General features: G+C 47.7%; 2 protein-coding genes across 2 annotated transcripts in view; one reads left to right on the forward strand and one right to left on the reverse strand.

The window, feature by feature from the left end:
• Positions 1-1,063: 1,063 nt before the first annotated feature.
• LOC144807783 (UPF0739 protein C1orf74 homolog) lies at positions 1,064-1,914 on the reverse strand. Its single transcript, XM_078673433.1, has one exon. It carries the CDS (start codon positions 1,912-1,914, stop codon positions 1,111-1,113), a length of 804 nt encoding a protein of 267 aa, XP_078529559.1. The 3' UTR covers positions 1,064-1,110.
• Positions 1,915-2,765: 851 nt separating this feature from the next.
• LOC144802123 (uncharacterized protein C1orf87 homolog) overlaps positions 2,766-20,383 on the forward strand; it is a 103,857-nt gene continuing 86,239 nt past the window's right edge. Inside the window, exons 1-2 of the mRNA XM_078671790.1 lie at positions 2,766-2,786; positions 18,017-18,193. Of these exons, the coding sequence (XP_078527916.1) occupies positions 2,766-2,786; positions 18,017-18,193 (198 nt within the window). The remainder of the gene's footprint in view (positions 2,787-18,016; positions 18,194-20,383) is intronic.

Raw genomic sequence — 20,383 nt, forward strand, 5'->3', positions numbered from 1 at the left:
CACCCCCCAAAAAACAAACACGATCGTAGCCCAAGGGGGGGAGCGACAGCGCTCTCCCCGAGGGCTGTACTGATGACGGAGCGGTTCCGTCATCAGCACAGCCCAACCGATGCTGATGACGGAACCGCTCCGTCATCAGCATCGAAGGGGTTAAGTATAAAGATATATTAGAAAGGCACACTTGAATATGAAGACCTGAAAACATTTTAGAAGTAAATTCAGATTTGTAAAACGAAAAAAGAGAACAGTCCCGCTTAACAGCAAGCAGTGTATGAAAAGGCCAACGAACATCTGTGGTGATTTAGCCTCTGGAATTTTTTTCCCTGGTCTGTTAACAGCTATCTGATTGGCACATCTGTACCTTGTACGTGTCCTTGATTTGTGCTTGTTCTAAAATATATCACTTCTTCGTGCAATGGCACAGGGTCCTGGCACTAGACACTTTCGCAATACACTTATAGAAGAGCAACAGCCCAGCCCTGGTTCTGCTGTGCACACATGGCTGCATTGTAGTTTACTTTCTATCTATTCACAGGTTGGGAATTAACACATTTGAAAGGTTCTTGAGAAGAGCAACATCGCATAACGCACCGAGGTATTAAATGTACAACACACTCTGTAACGGAAACAACTAAAATTGAAAAGAAAACTAAGATTGAGATGATTATCAAATTAGCCCTTTGAGTATTCATAAAGACAAAAGAAAACTCTAAATCGTGTAACTTTTCTCGAATGCTGTTCAGTCACTAAAAGTCATAACATCAGGAAGGAATCTTCTTAAAAACTGGGGTCTGTCTACAAAGTGTGTGCACGAGAGAAATAAAACTGGGATTTTGCTCTCCTCTAACTGTGATTTTCCCAGGATTACAAAATTTGTTTAAGTGTTTACATTAAGACATAGATCTGCTACCCAAAGATTAAAAAAAAAACAAATAAAGCCCGAATGGAGAGAAATGTGAAATACATTACCCGTATCAATTGTTCTACCGAAGTAGGATGGTAATGGTATTGTCCAACAACAATTCCCAGCAATGGCATGATACAGTGCCAGAGGCGTATGCAGATTTGTGGTTAAGGCTCACACCACTAATTTTTAAAGCTGGATGTGATTTACAAAGCTACAGCTGTCAAGACTGTCAAGCGACTGCTCACACTTAAATTAGTAAAACAATTCTGTTTAGAAAAAGCATTCTTCAGGTTTTCATTCCAAGAGTCTAGATACTCCCTCAAGCAGTGGTGCAAATCCTCTGGAATGCTAAAGGAGTAAACCTGAAATCGCATGCTATTGCTTATCTTTAAACAGGATACATCTGCACTGAAGACCCGAAGAGGCATGAAGGCTAAGCAATTTTCAAACCCTTTCCTTGTATCAAACCAGTAGGAAGCAGGATACCCCAAATGAACGCCAAATATGGTGCATAAGTTCCATTCTTGGCAGTTTACTGTCCCCACAGACACAGTGCCAGGTTTACCATTTTTAAATAGGGTGAGATGACTTAACAGTTCAAAAACGTGTCCCTTGATCTCCTCGGAATGGCATGGTTCGCAGACCGTTGGACTTGTCTGGCCTGTCGAAGCATCAACAAAGGCAACAGCATTTCTGTGCAGAGCAGATTCCAGATTCAACACCGCATTCTCCACATTCACCACAATAATGTTATCTACTATGTCAAGTAGATGTACGTGGTGCTTGATCCAACCAATGAGTTGAAGTTCCTGAAGGAAGTTGCAGAGTGGCACAATCCCAGCTGTGCTATGATCATACAGGAAGGCTGGTTTCAACCCACAATCTACAGCTAGTATTTCAGTGGCAAGGTTCAAGGAGATGGATGGAGGGAAATTCTTCTTCTTCTTCCCTGTCCCAAGATGACGCTGTGCTGCTGCGATCAACAGTGGATAAAATGCTGCAGACATTATTTGGTGGTTGAAGCAAACATTTTTTATAAGTGGCTGTTTCAGTAAACTAATGTAAGAAACAATCTTGAACCCTTATTGACATAGGCTGCTTCCATGCTCCTGCGATCACTGCTCTCAAATTTGTGAAAGCATTACACCTGTCATTTTGCTTTTGTTATGCTTCCATTCACTGATTCTCTTCCGGGTCGGTGCGCTCCTCGCGGTGGACTCGGCGGGGACGCGGCATTCCTGCTCTCGGGTTTTTTTCTCCTGTGATACCCAGTAGTCACGTTTTGTCACCCGGCGTGGACGCGGGTTTCCTCCTCTAGAGTTCTCTTTGCCTGCATACTTGTGGACTTCATTTCAATTTTTCCGCGTTCCAGTTTCCAGATCCTGTGTTTCCTGCGCTGTGATTATCCGCCCCTTCTTTTGCGATCGTAGATGTCATCTTTCGCCCCCATGAGACATTTCTTCCAAAACATCACGTATATGCGGTCGTTCTGTAAATAACAGTCTCGCACTATGAAATAAAAGAAGGCCCGAGCTTTACTTTTAATGTTAAAAGAAAACGGCGTTTCTGTTGTTGAGAGTGCTCCCCTGCAGCCAGAGGAACTCGGCCCGGAGTCGCGCACCGCTGATTGCCTCACAAGGGGAAGCCACCCGCTCACCGCCTTACACCACCCGGGCTCATACTACGCTGGCCCCCCTCATGCAACTTACTTCACTATTGGAGGTGCGCCGCACATGACATCTTCTCACACACGAGCGGAGGCTCCGCGTGTGAAACCGACTGCCGTGACTAGCGGCAGGCAGATAGCCCGCACTCTAATTGCTATTATACTCTGCCTTGTCCCAAACCATAACCTAACATGACGAGCGCATGTGCACCCGTAGGTAACCTGGCGCTAAAAACACGCTAAAAACTCAATGGTACTCGGGAGCATGGCTGGGAGAAAGGGAGCGGAGACTGACAGCATAGAGCGGGAAATCTGAGGAGCGTGTGCGAAGGGGGAAACACCTGTTACAACAAATGTTATATCGCGGGCGGCGTTACAACGCATGCTTTCGGGACGAATGCTACAACGGCGCGAATACATATACATCGCTGGCGATTGCATCGCTGGGATGGGGTAGCATGCGTCCCGAAATAGTTACTGTGACAACTTTCTTTATCTAATAAATCACAAACAAAACGTGTGTAAACTTAGAATTAGCACGCAATTAATTACGACAGAGCACGCAGATTAATAGACAGTGTGTAAAATGAGAATTAGCACACAATTAATAGAGACAGCAAACTGTTGCTCAATGCATAATTTAAATAGTTACTTTCATAAATTTGTTTATCTGATAAATCACAAACAAAACATGTGTAAACTTAGAATTAGGATGCAATTAATTACGACAGATCACACAGATTAATAGACAGTGTGTAAAATGAGAATTTGCATACAATTAATAGAGACAGCGAACTGTTGCTCAATGCATAATTTACACCCTCTGCCTGCAAAATACAGATTGTGCTAAGTGTGTAAACAGAGAAACTCACACGGCAGCATGAGCACGCAATTAATAGAGTAAAGTGTGTAATTGGTGGATGGATGGATGGGTGGATGGATGCATGATGGATGGGTGGATGGATGGGTGGATGGATGGATGGATGGATGATGGATGGATGATGGATGGGTGGATGGATGGGTGGCTGGGTAGTGGATTCCTGATGGGTGGATGGATGCATGAAGGATGGGTGGATGGATGGATGGATGGGTGGCTGGGTGGTGGATGCATGATGGATGGGTGGCGGTGGTGGGTGCATGATGGATGGGTGGATGGATGGGTGGGTGGGTGGATGGATGGGTATGGATGCATGGTGGATGGATGGGTGGATGGATGGATGGATGGGTGCATGGATTGGTGGCTGGGTGGTGGATGCCTGATGGATGGATGGGTGGATGGATGCATGATGGATGGGTGGATGGATGGGTGGATGGGTGGGTGGCTGGGTGGTGGATGCATGATGGATGGATGGGTGGATAGATGGATGGCTGGGTGGTGGATGCCTGATGGATGGATGGGTCAACTTTGTTGATCTAATAAATCACAAACAAAACGGGTGTAAACTTAGAATTAGCACGCAATTAATTACGACAGAGCACGCAGAATAATAGACAGTGTGTTAAATGAGAATTTGCACGCAATTAATAGAGACAGAGAACTGTTGCTCATGGCATAATTTACACCCTCTGCCTGCAAAATACAGATTGTGTTAAGTGTGTAAACAGAGAAATTCACACGGCAGCATGAGCACGCAATTAATAGAGAGTAAAGTGTGTAATTTGTTGGGTGGATGGATGCATGATGGATCGGTGGATGGATGGGTAGGTGGATGGATGGATGGATGGACGGATGGATGGGTGGCTGGGTGGTGGATGCCTGATGGATGGATGGGTGGATGGATGCATGATGGATGGGTGGATGGATGGGTGGCTGGGTGGTGGATGTATGATGGATGGGTGGGTGGATGGATGGGTATGGATGCATGATGGATGGATGGGTGGTTGGGTGGTGGGTGCATGATGGATGGGTGGCTGGGTGGTGGATGCATGATGGATGGATGCATGATAGATGGGTGGATGGGTGGATGGATGGGTGGGTGGCCGGGTGGTGGATGCCTGATGGATGGATGGGTGGATGGATGCATGATGGATGGGTGGCTGGGTGGTGGATGCATGATGGATGGGTGGATGGATGGGTGGGTGGATGAATGGATGGGTGGGTGGCTGGGTGGTAGATGCATGATGGATGGATGCATGATGGATGGGTGGATGGATGCATGATGGAAGGGTGGTCGACTTGCGGCCCTTGTAAAGCGCTCCCCTGCTACTGCGCACGCACACCCCGGAAACAAAACTGAATGCGCTCATCACCTAGCAAACGTTCATTTCACTAACTGTTGCAGTTTTGTCCCAACAAATAACAACACACGAGAATAAGGGAAAATCCGTAAATTTTTATTCATATTACATTGTATTGATATCACATAAATAGATACTTCTGATTTATGTAATTGATACTTCAGATTTATGGAATTACTGACAATATTTACATTTTATTTACGCTGCAAACAATGACGCCATGATTTCACGCTTTGCATTCTTCTTTGATGTTACACATAAATTGCCGGTGGACATTTGCATTTAACATTGGCAGTATTGTTTATTATGCAGATTAGCTGTGATAAACAGAAACGTACAAACATTCTTAGGCAAAGGAATTCAGTATATGTGCAATGGGAGCTAGGTATTTATTTATTTATTTTATTTAACATATTTATAGAGCGCGCAGCCAATCAGCTGAGTAGTCACTAACCACAGACAAGGAAAAAAGTTTTACTGCTGCCAATAGTCGAGCAGACATTTCCTTTGTGCGATGGGAAAGACGTGGATTTAAAGTATATGCTAACGATTGTGACATGCGCTTTTCCTGGTAGCTTTGCTCCTTTCGCAAAATATCGATAAAATTGTAGAAATTAGGGTGCGGTTTGCCAATACTCGTGTTTAAAGAGTTGTGCCAACCCTCTATGGCATTGTTTGTCTTTGCTCCTCCCTCTAGGCACGTCGAGTAGCAGTTCCACCAGTCCATAAGAAAACGTGGTTTCCTCCGGCGACCTGACCTACTTAGATGGCCAATCCATGTGTCTTTAAAATAATTTAAAATTGGTGCCAATTTGTCTTCGTTTGCTATAAATGACTCGGACTCGGTAATCGATGTGTAGTACACGTCTACACTGTCAGGAGGAACAAAGCAAAGTGTGGTTCATTTTTTAAGCTCAAACTGTAGTTTTTTGTCAGACGCATAATCCTCAATTAGGGATGTTTTGGGGATTTTACGCCAAACGCCTGAGAAAAGTGGAAAAAACATCCTTGGATTTGGGTATCCATGTACAATTTGGTTATAGTATTGAGCATTGGTAATTCAAAGTCCATGATTACTTTTCTCTGAGTTTTGTTTGGAATTTTTAATTTTAGTACTGACAAAAATTTAGTATATGTTGAGGATTGTTTGTCTGGTAGTAAACTGTACACTAAAGAAACTACTGTGCTGTTAACATAGCCGTGAATAGTGTATATTTGGGTGAAAGGGGTGGGAGTACTTTTAAAGGTACCATCCATCATCCAAACATCACTGTTCTCCAACCTAGTTAGATTACGGGGGGTACTAAATATTAAAATACGCTTTTGAGCATTTTCATTGTCATATAATATAAACGGTTCGTTCGCAACTGTAAGAGAAAATTCACGAGGAATTGTTATATCTGAAAAGGTTTGTGGTGTAACACGTTTAGGATTTGTTGCCTGTTTCTTACATTAGATTATTCGCCGCAAGTTTGGAATAGTGGGCATACTACTAGCAACATGTTCAGGAATGTTTTGGGATACCTCCCTTAAAATAGCAGCGCACGGGTCATTGGAGTTGCCTGCAATCACTTTCATTTCATTTATAGATTCTCTCACTTCAATTGCAGTTGCAGAGTGTTAGACCTGTCTGGTTTTTTTTTGCGTAGTCCCTCCAATTTATTATTTATTTTGTCCCCTTTCTGCCCCTCATACCCTTAATAATTTTTGTGTCCACTAGCTTTTTCTAGGTGTTGGTCAAAGGGATAGGTGTTCTTTCCCCCCCTCATAGTTTTTCACCTCGGGCCCAGAGGCCTGTTCTGACAGGAAAAGTTGGAACCACAAAATGGTGGCTTCCAACTGCCCTAACTGCCACACCCAGAACTTGCCCATAGACTAGTATAGGGCGTTCCAGAACCTTCTGGTCCATTCTGGACCACTGAGGGACAGCCTATATAAGGCGGAATGCGGGGCAGCCATTTTGTCTACCTGAGAGAGTCAGCTGGAGGACAGGCTGTAACTAAGGGTGGGAAGAGGCTAGACATAGGGTTGACCTCCTGGACTGGGAAGCTGCCTTACTGGTCCACCACACTATCCCCCTTTGGGTTACTTGTCCTGACCCCGCTGTTGAGGGTTACTGGAGACCCTGGGCGCCTAGCTTGCCCCTTGTCCAAATCATACAGGGGAAGTCTTCAGGAGAAGGAGACTGCGGCGCTGCGGAGCGCAGTCCTCTGCCCAGTAAAGGAACTAAAGGAAAGTGATCCCCAGGATATTATTACAGGGGTTGGAGGGATTGTGAGCTGGTGAGGAGTCTATCGCCACGCATTACAGGTTATTCCCCCCTTTTCCCTGTACCTGGGCTGCCTTTGCTCAAGTGAACTCCCTGTGACTGACGTAGGGCTGGGAGCGTGCCCTCTTAGAGGCGCTTTGTGGGGCGCTGGCGGCGTGATCAGGCCGCCTGTGTGCCTGTGGTAGCAGTGGGCGCTGGAGTGAAGGATCGTTTCCGGCGCTGTGTCCTGTCAGCACTAACCCGGCATAGGAGTGAGTGATCCGGTGTTTGGGGGCGGAGCCGGAGGAAGCCGAACCGAGCAGACTCCAGTTGAAGCCGCTGCTCGCTCGCGCATGCCCGGTCGCGCCGCTTCTCAACAGGAAGGCGGAGGCGGGACCAGGCGGGAAGGCACCGAGAGCAGAGCAGAGGCTTAGGCGTGTGGTATCGTCTTCCCCCGCTCGAGCGCCTCACGAAGGAGCTGGCGCGAGCGGGAGGGGGGACGGAGGAACCCGGCAGCCTGCAGTAAACAGAGATCTCTTTTCCCCGCTCGAGCGCTACCAGAGGAGCCGGCGCGAGCGGGAGAGAGGAGAGAGGTGCCCCGGGAGGCTGGTGAGCCTTCTCAGCGCTTGGCCCCCCCCCTGTTCCCTGTCAAGCGGATACCCCCACTCACTGGCACCTCAAGAACCTGATCACAAGTAAGGAGAGTTACACGAGGGCAGGGGAGCAAGACTTCACAAGTAGGGGAATAAAGAGTCCCTTCCAGAGGGTGGAGCGCCTTGGTTATTGCCTGAGGGGCCTATATGAAACGTTGCTCTGCTTGGAATAGCACCTTTACAGTTGTCAGCAGTGAGGAGTCCCCTTTGCTGGAGGAGTATAGACTCTTCTACAAGAAAACGACTGCTCTTTGTTGAAAGCGATGCTCAAACCTGTAGGGAACTAACCTAGCTTAGTCATTGCTCGTTTCTCCAACAGTGTCACGTGATGAGGAGAGTAGCTTGTGGGAGACAAGTATAGTACACTGTATAGTGACAGTTTCTAATCAAATTCTGGAGTCTGAGTGGATGCACTATTGATGTTGATTATTGATTTAAGTAAGCCAATCTGAAAGTGTTATCACTGATTTCATGACTAAAGTCATGTACTGTTGAACCTAGATGATTAATTGCTCAGTAGTTTAAAAGTATTCTTGCTATATCCCAAACAAACTGAAGTGTAATTAGTTGTGAACTCTGAAAGTAAAAGTGCAAAGATATTATTTTTATAAACCAGTACTAACAAATTGGTGTAGTGTCCTTTTTAAGTGTTATTGTGTGGATTTACTGCTGGGTGGTCTGCAACCTTCACACTTGTGCCTCTAGAATTGCTTGTCTTACCCCTAGGCCAGGCTACCCTAGGTGACCTGACATCCCAGGTTCCAACATTTGGTGTCTAGCGGTGGGATACTGACTGTGGTTGCAGCTACTCAGTAGTAATTGAACGTAATACACTAAGCCTACACCAGGAGTTTTCTCCTAGCGGCCCTCCTAATTTGTCCTTTTGTTTTTCCAAATTTGTTCCTGGTGGTGGGTGGAGGTAGCTTTAGGTTGCCCTTGCAACTCTAATTTCCTGGTCTGTATAATCTGGTTTTGCCTATTTCAAAATGGAGTTTGCATTAGAAAACCTAGATACCTATTCTGTGGCTCAGCTGAAAGATTTCTACCAGAAAATGGGGGTATTTTTTAAGCATGGTGCCAAGAAGGGGGAACTCCAGACCAGTCTCAGGGCTTGGGTGGAGGCACACAAAGAAGGGAAGGAGGAGGATGAAGGGGCAGACCGAGACCCGGTTGTGGAGATAAATGGATTATTCCACCCGGAGGGGGAAAACCTACTCCCAGGACCAGGGTCCTACTCCAGGAAAGGCAGTAGTGTCTCCGGGCGAAGCTTAACCGAAGCAGAGCTCGCTGACAGGAGGGAAAAGAGGCAATTAAAATGGGAGTTGGCTAAGCTGGAGCAGGAGAAGGAAGAGAAGAGGATGGTTCATGAGTTCAGGTTGAAAGAGTTGGAACTCCAGGCCCTGCAACGGGGGCCTTCTCCTATAATAAGTGGTGGCAGCGAATCCAAAGAGACAGCCAGGGAGTCCAGACCCTATTTGCCAAAAGACCTTATCGCTAGCTTTAGTCAGGGAGATGACATAGCCAAGTGGTTGGCTGCCTATGAGGTCTCCTTAAGAGCCCATGGGGTGCAGGAGAAGCACTGGGGGGGGTGGTTTATATAGGTACATGCCTCCTACTGGTCGGGACACCTTGCTGGCCCTGGAACCAGGGGAACAAACCAACTACCCCATCATGAAGCTAGCATTAGTAAAGAAGTTTGGGCTTACCCCGGAAAGGTATCGCCAGAAGTTCAGGGGGAGCCACAAGTTAAGCACCCAGAACTGGGTGGACTTCCTTGACTACGCACGTAAGGCATTAGAAGGCTGGGTCAAGGGCAGCGAGGTGAAGGACTATGAGGGGTTGTATGATCTATTTTTGAAAGAGCACCTCCTCGAGAAATGTTTTCCCGAGCTGCGCCAACACCTGGTGGACAGCAAGCTGACCAATCCCCGGAAGCTTGCAGAGGAGGCGGACATCTGGGCAAGTACCCGGGTGTCCTCAAAGGGGACTGGAGGGGATTCCCAAAAGGCCGGACAGGGCGCCCCTCAGAAGAAGGAGGGGGGAGACAAAAAGAGGGAGTTCTCTAAAGGTCCCCAAAACAGTTTCCCAGAGAAGGGAACAGGTTTCACCCCTAAGGCAATCCCGCCCAGAAACCCTAATCCTGGCCAAAGCCAGCAGCCAAGGGTTCTCCACTGTTTTGAGTGTGGTGGTGTTGGACATTATAAGGGAGATGTCAGATGCCCAAAGAGACCACCCCCTCCCACCGGAGGAAAGTCACCGGGAGTAGCTAGTGTAGCGCTCGGGGAGGAGTTGCCCTTAGATAAGGGGGGTGAGTGGGCGGGTGTCACCTTAGTGTCCTTGGGAGAGCGGGAGATGGTTCCAAAGATCCAGGTGCCCCCAAATACTACAAAGTATGGGCAATGGGTCACCATCAATGGCCAGAGAGGGGAGGCTCTGAGAGATACAGGAGCCAGTATGACTATGGTGAGAAGTCAACTGGTGTCTCCAGAGCAGGTGGTTCCTAATGTACTCCACCCCGCCGCGATGGCTGACGGCAGAATGGGCCATTATCCAGTGGCTGAGGTTCCCTTTGAGTGGGAAGGGGTTGCAGGTTCACTTCGAGTTGCCGTAAGCCCTGCCGTGCCAGTTGATTGTCTGCTGGGGAATGATATGGAGCACAACACTTGGAGAGAGGTGGAATACCGGACGCACTCTGCGATGCTGGGTACACCTGACTGGGCCTGTGTGAGCACAAGGTCTGCGACTGCCCGGAGAGGGAGTTCGCCTGGGTTGGAGCCTGGAACAATGGCCCAACCCGCTGCCAAAAAGGGACAGACCCGGAGACAGGAAGAGCCTGCTTCGGCTTCCACGCCCCATGTGACAGATCGGCCACCTGCGGTGGTGGGCCAGGAGTCCATGGAGGGGGAAGTAGACTCTCTGGAGGATTTACCCATCCCTGCTGAGTGGCATGTGGAGGGAGGACCTACCAGAGAGGAATTCTATAAGGGGCAGAGGGAGTGCCCTACCCTTGAGGGACTGAGGAGTCAGGCTGAAGCCCAGGCAGCAGGTGATGCTACGGGACACCACCATATTTACTGGGAGGATGGACTCCTCTACAGTGAACCCAAGGTACCCCTACCTGGCTCATCAAGGGCCTTGGTGGTCCCGCAGCAATACCGAGCCTTTCTGCTTGAATTGGCTCATGCAATACCCTTGGCAGGACACTTAGGCCAGGACAAGACCTTTGCTCAGCTTGTCCTCCACTTTTACTGGCCTCAGATGAAAGTGGTGTCCAACACTTACTGTCGGACATGTGTATCCTGCCAGGCCAGTGGGAAAACAGGAGTGAAGCTGAAAGCTCCCCTGGAACCACTTCCAGTCGTTAGCACCACCTTTGAAAGGGTGGGCATCGACATTGTAGGGCCATTGGATCCACCAACAACAGCTGGTCACAGGTTTATCCTGGTTCTGGTGGATCATGCCACACGTTATCCAGAGGCCATTCCTCTGAGGACTGTTACTGCACCTGTGGTGGCTAGGGCCCTGATGGGAATCTTTACCCGAGTAGGATTCCCCAAGGAAGTTGTGTCCGACAGGGGGACCAACTTTCTGTCAGCTTACATGCGGACGATGTGGAAGGAGTGTGGAGTGACTTACCGGTTCACCACTCCTTATCACCCCCAGTCGAATGAATTGGTAGAGAGGTTCAATAAGACCCTGAAGGGCATGATAAGAAGTCTGCCTGAGAGCCTACGAAGGAAATAGGACGTCCTCCTGCCTTGCTTGCTGTTCTCCTACAGAGAGGTGCCGCAGAAGGGAGTGGGCTTCAGCCCTTTTGAACTGTTGTACGGGCACCCTGTGCGTGGACCTCTCAGCCTGGTGAAGGATGGATGGGAAAAGTCTCCCAGGAAGCCTCCTCAGGATGTGGTGAGCTACATGCTGGCCTTTAGGAGCCAGATGGCCAAGTTGTGGAAGCAGGCTTCTGATAACTTGGAGGCCAGCCAGGCAGTAATGAAGGAATGGTACGACCAAAATGCTCACCCGGTGGAGTTGGAGCCTGGCCAAAAGTGTGGGTGATGGAACCTGGAGAGCTAAGTGCCCTTCAAGATCGTTGGACAGGCCCATTTGAGGTGTTGGAAAAGAAGGGTAAGGCCACTTACTTGGTGGATCTCAAGACCCCGCGACAGCCCCTACGGGTGCTGCATGCCAATCGCCTCAAACCCCACCATGAGAGGCCAGAGGTCATCCTGATGATGGTGACGGATGGTGCCGAGGAAGCAGAAAGTGAGCCTCTCCCTGATCTCTTTTCATCCCAAGAGAAGGATGGGTCGGTGGAGGGAGTGATTCTCTCCCCATCCCTAACTCCTGAGCAACGAGAGGATTGCCGCCAGGTATTGGAGCAGTACTCTTCGTTGTTCTCCCTTGTCCCAGGAAAAACCCACCTGTGTACCCATGATGTGGACACAGGAGACAGCCCCCCAGTGAAGTCAAAGACCTACAGGCTGTCAGACAAGGTGAAGGCTAGCATCCATGGAGAGGTTGCCAAGATGCTAGAGCTAGGAGTGATAGAACCTTCCAACAGCCCTTGGTCCAGTCCGGTGGTGCTAGTGCCAAAAGCCGCCCCACCAGGCACCACACCAGAACTGAGGTTCTGTGTGGATTACCGAGGACTGAACTCAGTTACAAAGACTGATGCTCATCCGATCCCTAGGGCGGATGAGTTAATTGACCGGCTAGGAGCTGCCCAATACCTAAGTACCTTTGACCTCACTTCAGGGTACTTGCAGATCTCCTTGACAGATGGAGCAAAGGAAAGGTCAGCCTTCTCCACGCCTGAGGGACACTTCCAATTTTGTGTGATGCCCTTTGGGCTCAAAAATGCCCCTGCCACATTTCAGCGGCTGGTGAATCAGGTCCTCTCTGGAATGGAGAGTTTCTCTGCTGCCTACCTGGATGACATTGCTGTCTTCAGTAGCAATTGGGAGGACCATTTGCAACATTTGCAAGCAGTTCTCCAGGCCCTGAAACAAGCTGGATTGACCATCAAAGCCAGCAAATGTCAGATTGGGCAAGGGTCGGTTGTGTACCTTGGACACTTGGTGGGTAGGGGGTCAGTGCAGCCCCTGCAGGCAAAGATTGAGGCAATCATGGCCTGGGAGCCCCCCAAGACACAGACTGAGGTCTGAGCTTTCTTGGGCCTCACAGGCTACTACCGTCACTTTGTGAAGGGGTATGGCACTATAGTAGCGCCCCTCACGGAGCTCACCTCCAAGAAACAACCTCGACGGGTAGTTTGGACGAAGGCTTGTCAGCAAGCCTTTGAAAAGTTGAAGCAGGCAATGTGTGTAGCACCGGTCCTGAGGGCCCCAGACTTCTCCAAGGAGTTCATTGTCCAGACAGATGCATCAGAACATGGCATTGGGGCAGTGTTATCGCAACTAAATGAAGAGGGCCTGGATCAGCCTGTGGTCTTCTTATCCAGAAGACTACTTCCCCGGGAACAGAAGTGGAGTGCAATTGAGAGGGAAGCTTTCGCGGTGGTGTGGGCTCTGAAGAAGCTGCGGCCATACCTGTTTGGCTCGCACTTCCTGGTTCAGACTGACCACCGACCCCTTCGTTGGCTGATGCAAATGAAGGGGGAAAATCCCAAGCTGTTGAGGTGGTCCATCTCCCTACAGGGAATGGACTTCCGGGTGGAACATCGGCCTGGAGTGGACCACGCCAATGCAGACGGTCTCTCCAGGTATTTCCGCCTTAGTGATGAGGACTCCCAAGGGGTTGGGTAGTTCTCCCCACTTTCAGCTGGGGGGGACGCGTGTTAGACCTGTCTGGTTTTTTTTGCGTAGTCCCTCCAATTTATTATTTATTTTGTCCCCTTTCTGCCCCTCATACCCTTAATAATTTTTGTGTCCACTAGCTTTTTCTAGGTGTTGGTCAAAGGGATAGGTGTTCTTTCCCCCCCTCATAGTTTTTCACCTCGGGCCCAGAGGCCTGTTCTGACAGGAAAAGTTGGAACCACAAAATGGTGGCTTCCAACTGCCCTAAATGCCACACCCAGAACTTGCCCATAGACTAGTATAGGGCGTTCCAGAACCTTCTGGTCCATTCTGGACCACTGAGGGACAGCCTATATAAGGCGGAATGCGGGGCAGCCATTTTGTCTACCTGAGAGAGTCAGCTGGAGGACAGGCTGTAACTAAGGGTGGGAAGAGGCTAGACATAGGGTTGACCTCCTGGACTGGGAAGCTGCCTTACTGGTCCAGCACACTATCCCCCTTTGGGTTACTTGTCCTGACCCCGCTGTTGAGGGTTACTGTAGACCCTGGGCGCCTAGCTTGCCCCTTGTCCAAATCATACAGGGGAAGTCTTCAGGAGAAGGAGACTGCGGCGCTGCGGAGCGCAGTCCTCTGCCCAGTAAAGGAACTAAAGGAAAGTGATCCCCAGGATATTATTACAGGGGTTGGAGGGATTGTGAGCTGGTGAGGAGTCTATCGCCACGCATTACAGGTTATTCCCCCCTTTTCCCTGTACCTGGGCTGCCTTTGCTCAAGTGAACTCCCTGTGACTGACGTAGGGCTGGGAGCGTGCCCTCCTCGAGACGCTTTGTGGGGCGCTGGCGGCGTGATCAGGCCGCCTGTGTGCCTGTGGTAGCAGTGGGCGCTGGAGTGAAGGATCGTTTCCGGCGCTGTGTCCTGTCAGCACTAACCCGGCATAGGAGTGAGTGATCCGGTGTTTGGGGGCGGAGCCGGAGGAAGCCGAACCGAGCAGACTCCAGTTGAAGCCGCTGCTCGCTCGCGCATGCCCGGTCGCTCCGCTTCTCAACAGGAAGGCGGAGGCGGGACCAGGCGGGAAGGCGCCGAGAGCAGAGCAGAGGCTTAGGCGTGTGGTATCGTCTTCCCCCGCTCGAGCGCCTCACGAAGGAGCTGGCGCGAGCGGGAGGGGGGACGGAGGAACCCGGCAGCCTGCAGTAAACAGAGATCTCTTCTCCCCGCTCGAGCGCTACCAGAGGAGCCGGCGCGAGCGGGAGAGAGGAGAGAGGTGCCCCGGGAGGCTGGTGAGCCTTCTCAGCGCTTGGCCCCCTCCTGTTCCCTGTCAAGCGGATACCCCCACTCACTGGCACCTCAAGAACCTGATCCCAAGTAAGGAGAGTTACACGAGGGCAGGGGAGCAAGACTTCACAAGTAGGGGAATAAAGAGTCCCTTCCAGAGGGTGGAGCGCCTTGGTTATTGCCTGAGGGGCCTATATGAAACGTTGCTCTGCTTGGAATAGCACCTTTACAGTTGTCAGCAGTGAGGAGTCCCCTTTGCTGGAGGAGTATAGACTCTTCTACAAGAAAACTACTGCTCTTTGTTGAAAGCGATGCTCAAACCTGTAGGGAACTAACCTAGCTTAGTCATTGCTCCAACAGTGTCACGTGATGAGGAGAGTAGCTTGTGGGAGACAAGTATAGTACACTGTATAGTGACAGTTTCTAATCAAATTCTGGAGTCTGAGTGGATGCACTATTGATGTTGATTATTGATTTAAGTAAGCCAATCTGAAAGTGTTATCACTGATTTCATGACTAAAGTAATGTACTGTTGAACCTAGATGATTAATTGCTCAGTAGTTTAAAAGTATTCTTGCTATATCCCAAACAAACTGAAGTGTAATTAGTTGTGAACTCTGAAAGTAAAAGTGCAAAGATATTATTTTTATAAACCAGTACTTATTTTCATAACAAATTGGTGTAGTGTCCTTTTTAAGTGTTATTGTGTGGATTTACTGCTGGGTGGTCTGCAACCTTCACACTTGTGCCTCTAGAATTGCTTGTCTTACCCCTAGGCCAGGCTACCCTAGGTGACCTGACATCCCAGGTTCCAACACAGAGGCAGAGTGGTTATGGTCGGTGCGTCTTAAAACAGAGTCACCCAGAGTAACTGCTCGGCCTCTGCAATGGCTGGAGTAGTATTGGACAGACCGCCAATGACCCCGTGGCTCCGAATGTCTCTCCTTACAATATATGTAACCACTGTGTTTTAGTAGACGGTTTCCTCTGCTAGAGGTGATATATTTGGCCATCTTCGGATCCGACATTTCCTGTAAAAGAAAAAACAAAGGGAATCATTTCCAAGACACAAACAGGAACATTATTTGCTGTTGCAAGTCGTAAAAGGCGTAGACGGTTATAGGTACATGACTTCCAAAAAAAGGAAACAATCATTGGCATAGCCAATAGGTCTCGCCTTTGGGACCTGATGTGTTTAGCCCGAACTTTTGGCTATGTTGTAGAGCATTGTGGCTCCTGTGCATTATGTTGAAAACTTATAATAAAAAGTGTTAAGCAGTTTTGTTACATTTATACAAACAAATGCAACATTATATGCAACTGAAACACCTGATTACAAAAAGATTTTAACATAAACCTTGTCTTCTACTTTTTTTGTGCTTGCACTGCTGGCAACTACTTCCTGTTCTCATGCTTGGTTGTTATAATTTTTTTGTTATGGGAGAGCGGGACATAAATAACGGGGGAGTGGATGCTATGTAGCATATAATAATGTGCTACTGAGTGGTATAGGTGTGGAGTGTATGTTGCATTCAGTAGAGTGTAATTATGTGGCACTGAGTGGTATTGTGTGGAGTCTAAGTTGCATTCAGTACAGTGTAATTATGTGGCATGTAATATGTGGCAATGGGTGGTATTTGGAGTGTATGTTGAATTGCGTGCAGTGCAATTATGTGGCGTGTAATTATGTGGCACTGAGTGGTATTTGTAGTGTATGTTGTGTTGAGCGCAGTGTAATTATGTAGCATGTAATTATGTGGCACAGAGTGTTATTGGTGTGTGGAAGGGGAGTAACAAGAGTGAGAGGTGCTGTGCGTATGGGGGTAGAGAAGCAGACAATACAGGGCTCCTCTACTGACAGGATCTTGAGGGCGCTAAAACCGTGCACGGGCAGAAGCTAAGGGGTTAAATACTCCCAGAGCAATAATCCTCACATGCACTCTAGGCAATCCACCTGGAAAAGCCTTTGGGAGCATTTTTGAAAGCCCCTACTTAATATCTCACCAAAGTATCGCTAACGCGATGGCATCGGCGAGACCTAAATTCAATGATTGGGATAGCGGCCATAACCCTACACATTTTAGTATACAATAGAAATGATTACGTACATAAGCACCTACAAAATTTGGCTACAAAAACAATTGGTTCACTCACAAATTATCAATGTAAGCTCTTTTACCATTTTGGACTCTGTGCTCTGGCACTTTGCGATGACACCCAAAAATGTTGCTTGCCTTGCAACTTCGTTACCTTTGAGACTCTGTAACATTAAAAAAAACATGAGTTTGCGGTGGGATTATTAGTTGAGTGTTTAATTGGCGAACATCCATCGCAACGAAGTAATCAACAAGGGACAACAGAGAAATGGTAGAATTAAGATCTGTTGTGGACACCATAAAAAAGCAAGTAATAATGGTGAACACCCATTACAACGATGGGCTCTCATCGCGGTTGCATTACAACGCAAGTTTTACTTCTCTGGAAAGTTTACATAGTATGGCTCTACAACGCATGTTTTTACATAGGAAGGTTTGGCACATTGCATGCTGTTACAACGCAGGTTTGTAATACGTGGGGTTGTCACTTAACATAAAAAAAATTTAATCTCAATGGTACCCGAATTTGGAGTGATAAATAAATAACTAATATAAAAATATGGGCATTGTTTGAATACTACATGTGATTTTTAGTTTATGGCCATTGCGTGATTAATAAGATTGGTATAATACATGTATCATGTATTTAAGATGGCGTTATGGAGGCCCCATTCCTTAACGCAGGGCTCTTTGCTTCCATGGGTCGTGAATATGTTTGTGGGGACAACAGCAGTTTGGCACAGGGCAAGGGGGCGTGGCTACCACACCAAAATCTGATTTAATACCCAGGTGAAGAAAATAAAGGTTTGTCCGCAACTTTTCTGAGTCACGCACCTGTCTGAACCCTAACCCAGGGCTCCTTGTACCCTATAACTCACTTTACTGAGGCTCCAGACACACGCATAAATTTTACAATCAAGAAATCGGGATAGCCCTGACTTTGTCAATTTAAAAAGTGTAGGAAAAAGTGTCGAAAACTGCATTAACCCACAGAGCTAAAGTGTGGGTGTCTTAGGAAGGCATGGGCGTTAGGATGTAGATATGCATGTGCAGTGCTCTCGTGACTGGGATCGGACTGCACGCGCGTTCATGTGTCTGTGAGAATAGGGCACTGACCACATGGAAACAAGACCTCGTCAGTGATGATAATCTTTGACAAATTCTTGTTATTTGGATCCAGAGAAGGGGGCTCAGCGTCAACGTGGAAGCTGACAATCAGGTGCAGCTCGGTGTCAAAGTCGATGAAGCCTTTGATGGGAGCTACTCAACATCAGAGTCGGTGAAGCCATCGATTGGGTGCCACTCGACATCGAAGTTGGTGAAGCTGTTGATCGGGTGCCACTCGGTGTACAAGTGGGTGAGGCCATCGATCTGGTGTTGCTTGGCATCTAAGTCAGTGAAGCCATTGATCGCATGCTATTCCCCATCGATAAGGCCGTAATCTGGGTGCTACTCAGCATTTCTACAGCGTTGCTCGCTTGACAACGAGTCTGGTGAAGCTTTAAGTTAGGCTAGGAGAAGTGCACTTTGACATTAGCCACTGGTCCAGAACCTTGAGACCAACACCTGGAAGTTAAGGCTTACTCTCCAAGAGACCAGCAGAGAGGACCAGATCAGGTCCAGTTGGGTCTGGACAACAGGAAAGCTTAAAGGCCTCTGAAAACTTGTTGTATCCCTACAGTTCACACAGGCAATCAGCCAACTAACCCTTGGGACCTGGGTTCAAGGCAAGCAGGCCCAGTCTTCCTTCAGGTTTTAGACAGCAGGGCTGTCCTTCTTCTGAATCTACACAGGTCCAGAGAATTCCAAGTTCAGGGCCTGGGGATGCCGCTTTGATGCACAGTGCCAGCCTGTGGGTAGGGAGCACTGCTTTGTCTAACTCTAAAACGGGTTCTGATTAGTTCTTCTCCTTCCCCTGAGCTTGACTCCAGTCTGTCTGGGGAAACAAAGGACAGGTAGGCCCTGGTTTGAGCTGCATTTGCCAACACCAGGGTAGGCATATTCTGAAGGTAGTAAGGTATGGGTAAAGCGTTCATGTTAACATTTGAAGCGCAGGAAGGGGTTGGGAACACCCTCCACCGTTTCCCCCCAAGACCATCCTGCTTAGGAGAGGAACTCTCTTCTCCACATGCAGGACTCTTTGTGCAGTGTCTGGGAGGTATATACATCATACAACAGGAGAGCCTTTAGCATTGAAATGACCCTGCACACTAGCAGAAAGGCACATTTGACTTAGACAGGAAAATCCCAACTTTCTAAAAGTGGAATTTTCAAAACCGTAATTTACAATCCCACTTCATGAACAAAGAGGACTTTAAATTACAATTAAAATAAGTAGAAGTATTTCTCCAATTGTTCCCAAACTGCAGTTATGCATTATAAGGTGTTATAATGTAACCCATGCTTTTCTACGGGAGATCCAGCCTTTCTGCAGTGAAAAACAAATCTGTAGGTTTTTCACTGCGATGATGTGAATCTTAAGTACACATGTTCTGCGTTTCAAATACCATGCACGACCTATGAGCATTTAGAGCCATGCTTAGGGTGACTGATAAGTATTAAAAAGGACATTTTAGGCCTCGCAAAAAGTTTATCTTGCCAGGTCGAAATGGCAGGCCTGAGTCATTTTTTACAGTTTTACTTTAGAGAGTGGCACAGTGCGTGCTGCATCCCACTTGTAGCATTTCATTTACAGGCCTAGGTACAAATAGTATCATATACTAGGGACTAAAAAGTAGATTGAGTGTGCCAATTGCCTGTATGCCAATTTTACCTTGTTTAAAATGGAGGCACAAGCACTTTACCACTGTTTAGCAGGATTAAAGGGCACAGATTCCTTTGACCAACAAAAACGGGACCAGAAAATAAAAATAGGATAGTGAAGGCAAAAACATCAGGGGAATGCCATGTCAAATGTGGTAATTTCCAACAGGTCTCCAAAACGTTCTGCCAAATTATTCTATACAAATAGAACCATTATGTGACCTAGATAACAATTTGCATCTCTCGTTGTAGTTGTCATGATTTTTGTGGTACTGTACATTAAAGTCTTGTATAACACATACTGCTGACTGTTCAAAGAGAGTGCCTATGTTTCTTTTGGCATGCATCTCTTCCCTTTGTGTTCCTACCTTATAACCATGCTCAGATGCACCTCTGATTTGCACCATGTGTCCACATGTGAGAAAATGGAAAAAAAGTATCCAAAAAAGTACCAAATTATCCGGAGCCGTAATTACACAATTTTTTTTAAAGGGTCATGATCCTCAGTAGGTGCATTTTCACTTTTTTTCTGTTGTTGTTTACCCAAGTTTCCTGTGTAATCCTAGTTGTGAAAACTCCCCTTTATGAGCTTGAACATCCTGTACAAAATGAAAAAATCCGGGTTGTGTGAAACTGTGGGAACCGGGTTGGTCTTGCATTCCTGCATTATTGAATGCAAAGTGATTAGCAATGTGTTATATTTTTGTTATTTTATCTGGTGAGAGAGGTGCTCTTATTGTTTTAATTTCATGTTAGCCACTGAAAAGAGCCTCTGAATATGCCT

The sequence above is a fragment of the Lissotriton helveticus genome, chromosome 1_2, assembly GCF_964261635.1.
Source record: "Lissotriton helveticus chromosome 1_2, aLisHel1.1, whole genome shotgun sequence".
NCBI lineage: Eukaryota > Metazoa > Chordata > Amphibia > Caudata > Salamandridae > Lissotriton > Lissotriton helveticus.

What these genes read in the sequence shown, in the direction of transcription:
- LOC144807783 (XM_078673433.1), bottom strand. Translation starts at nt 1,914, where the DNA reads ATGTCTGCAGCATTTTATCCACTGTTGATCGCAGCAGCACAGCGTCAT.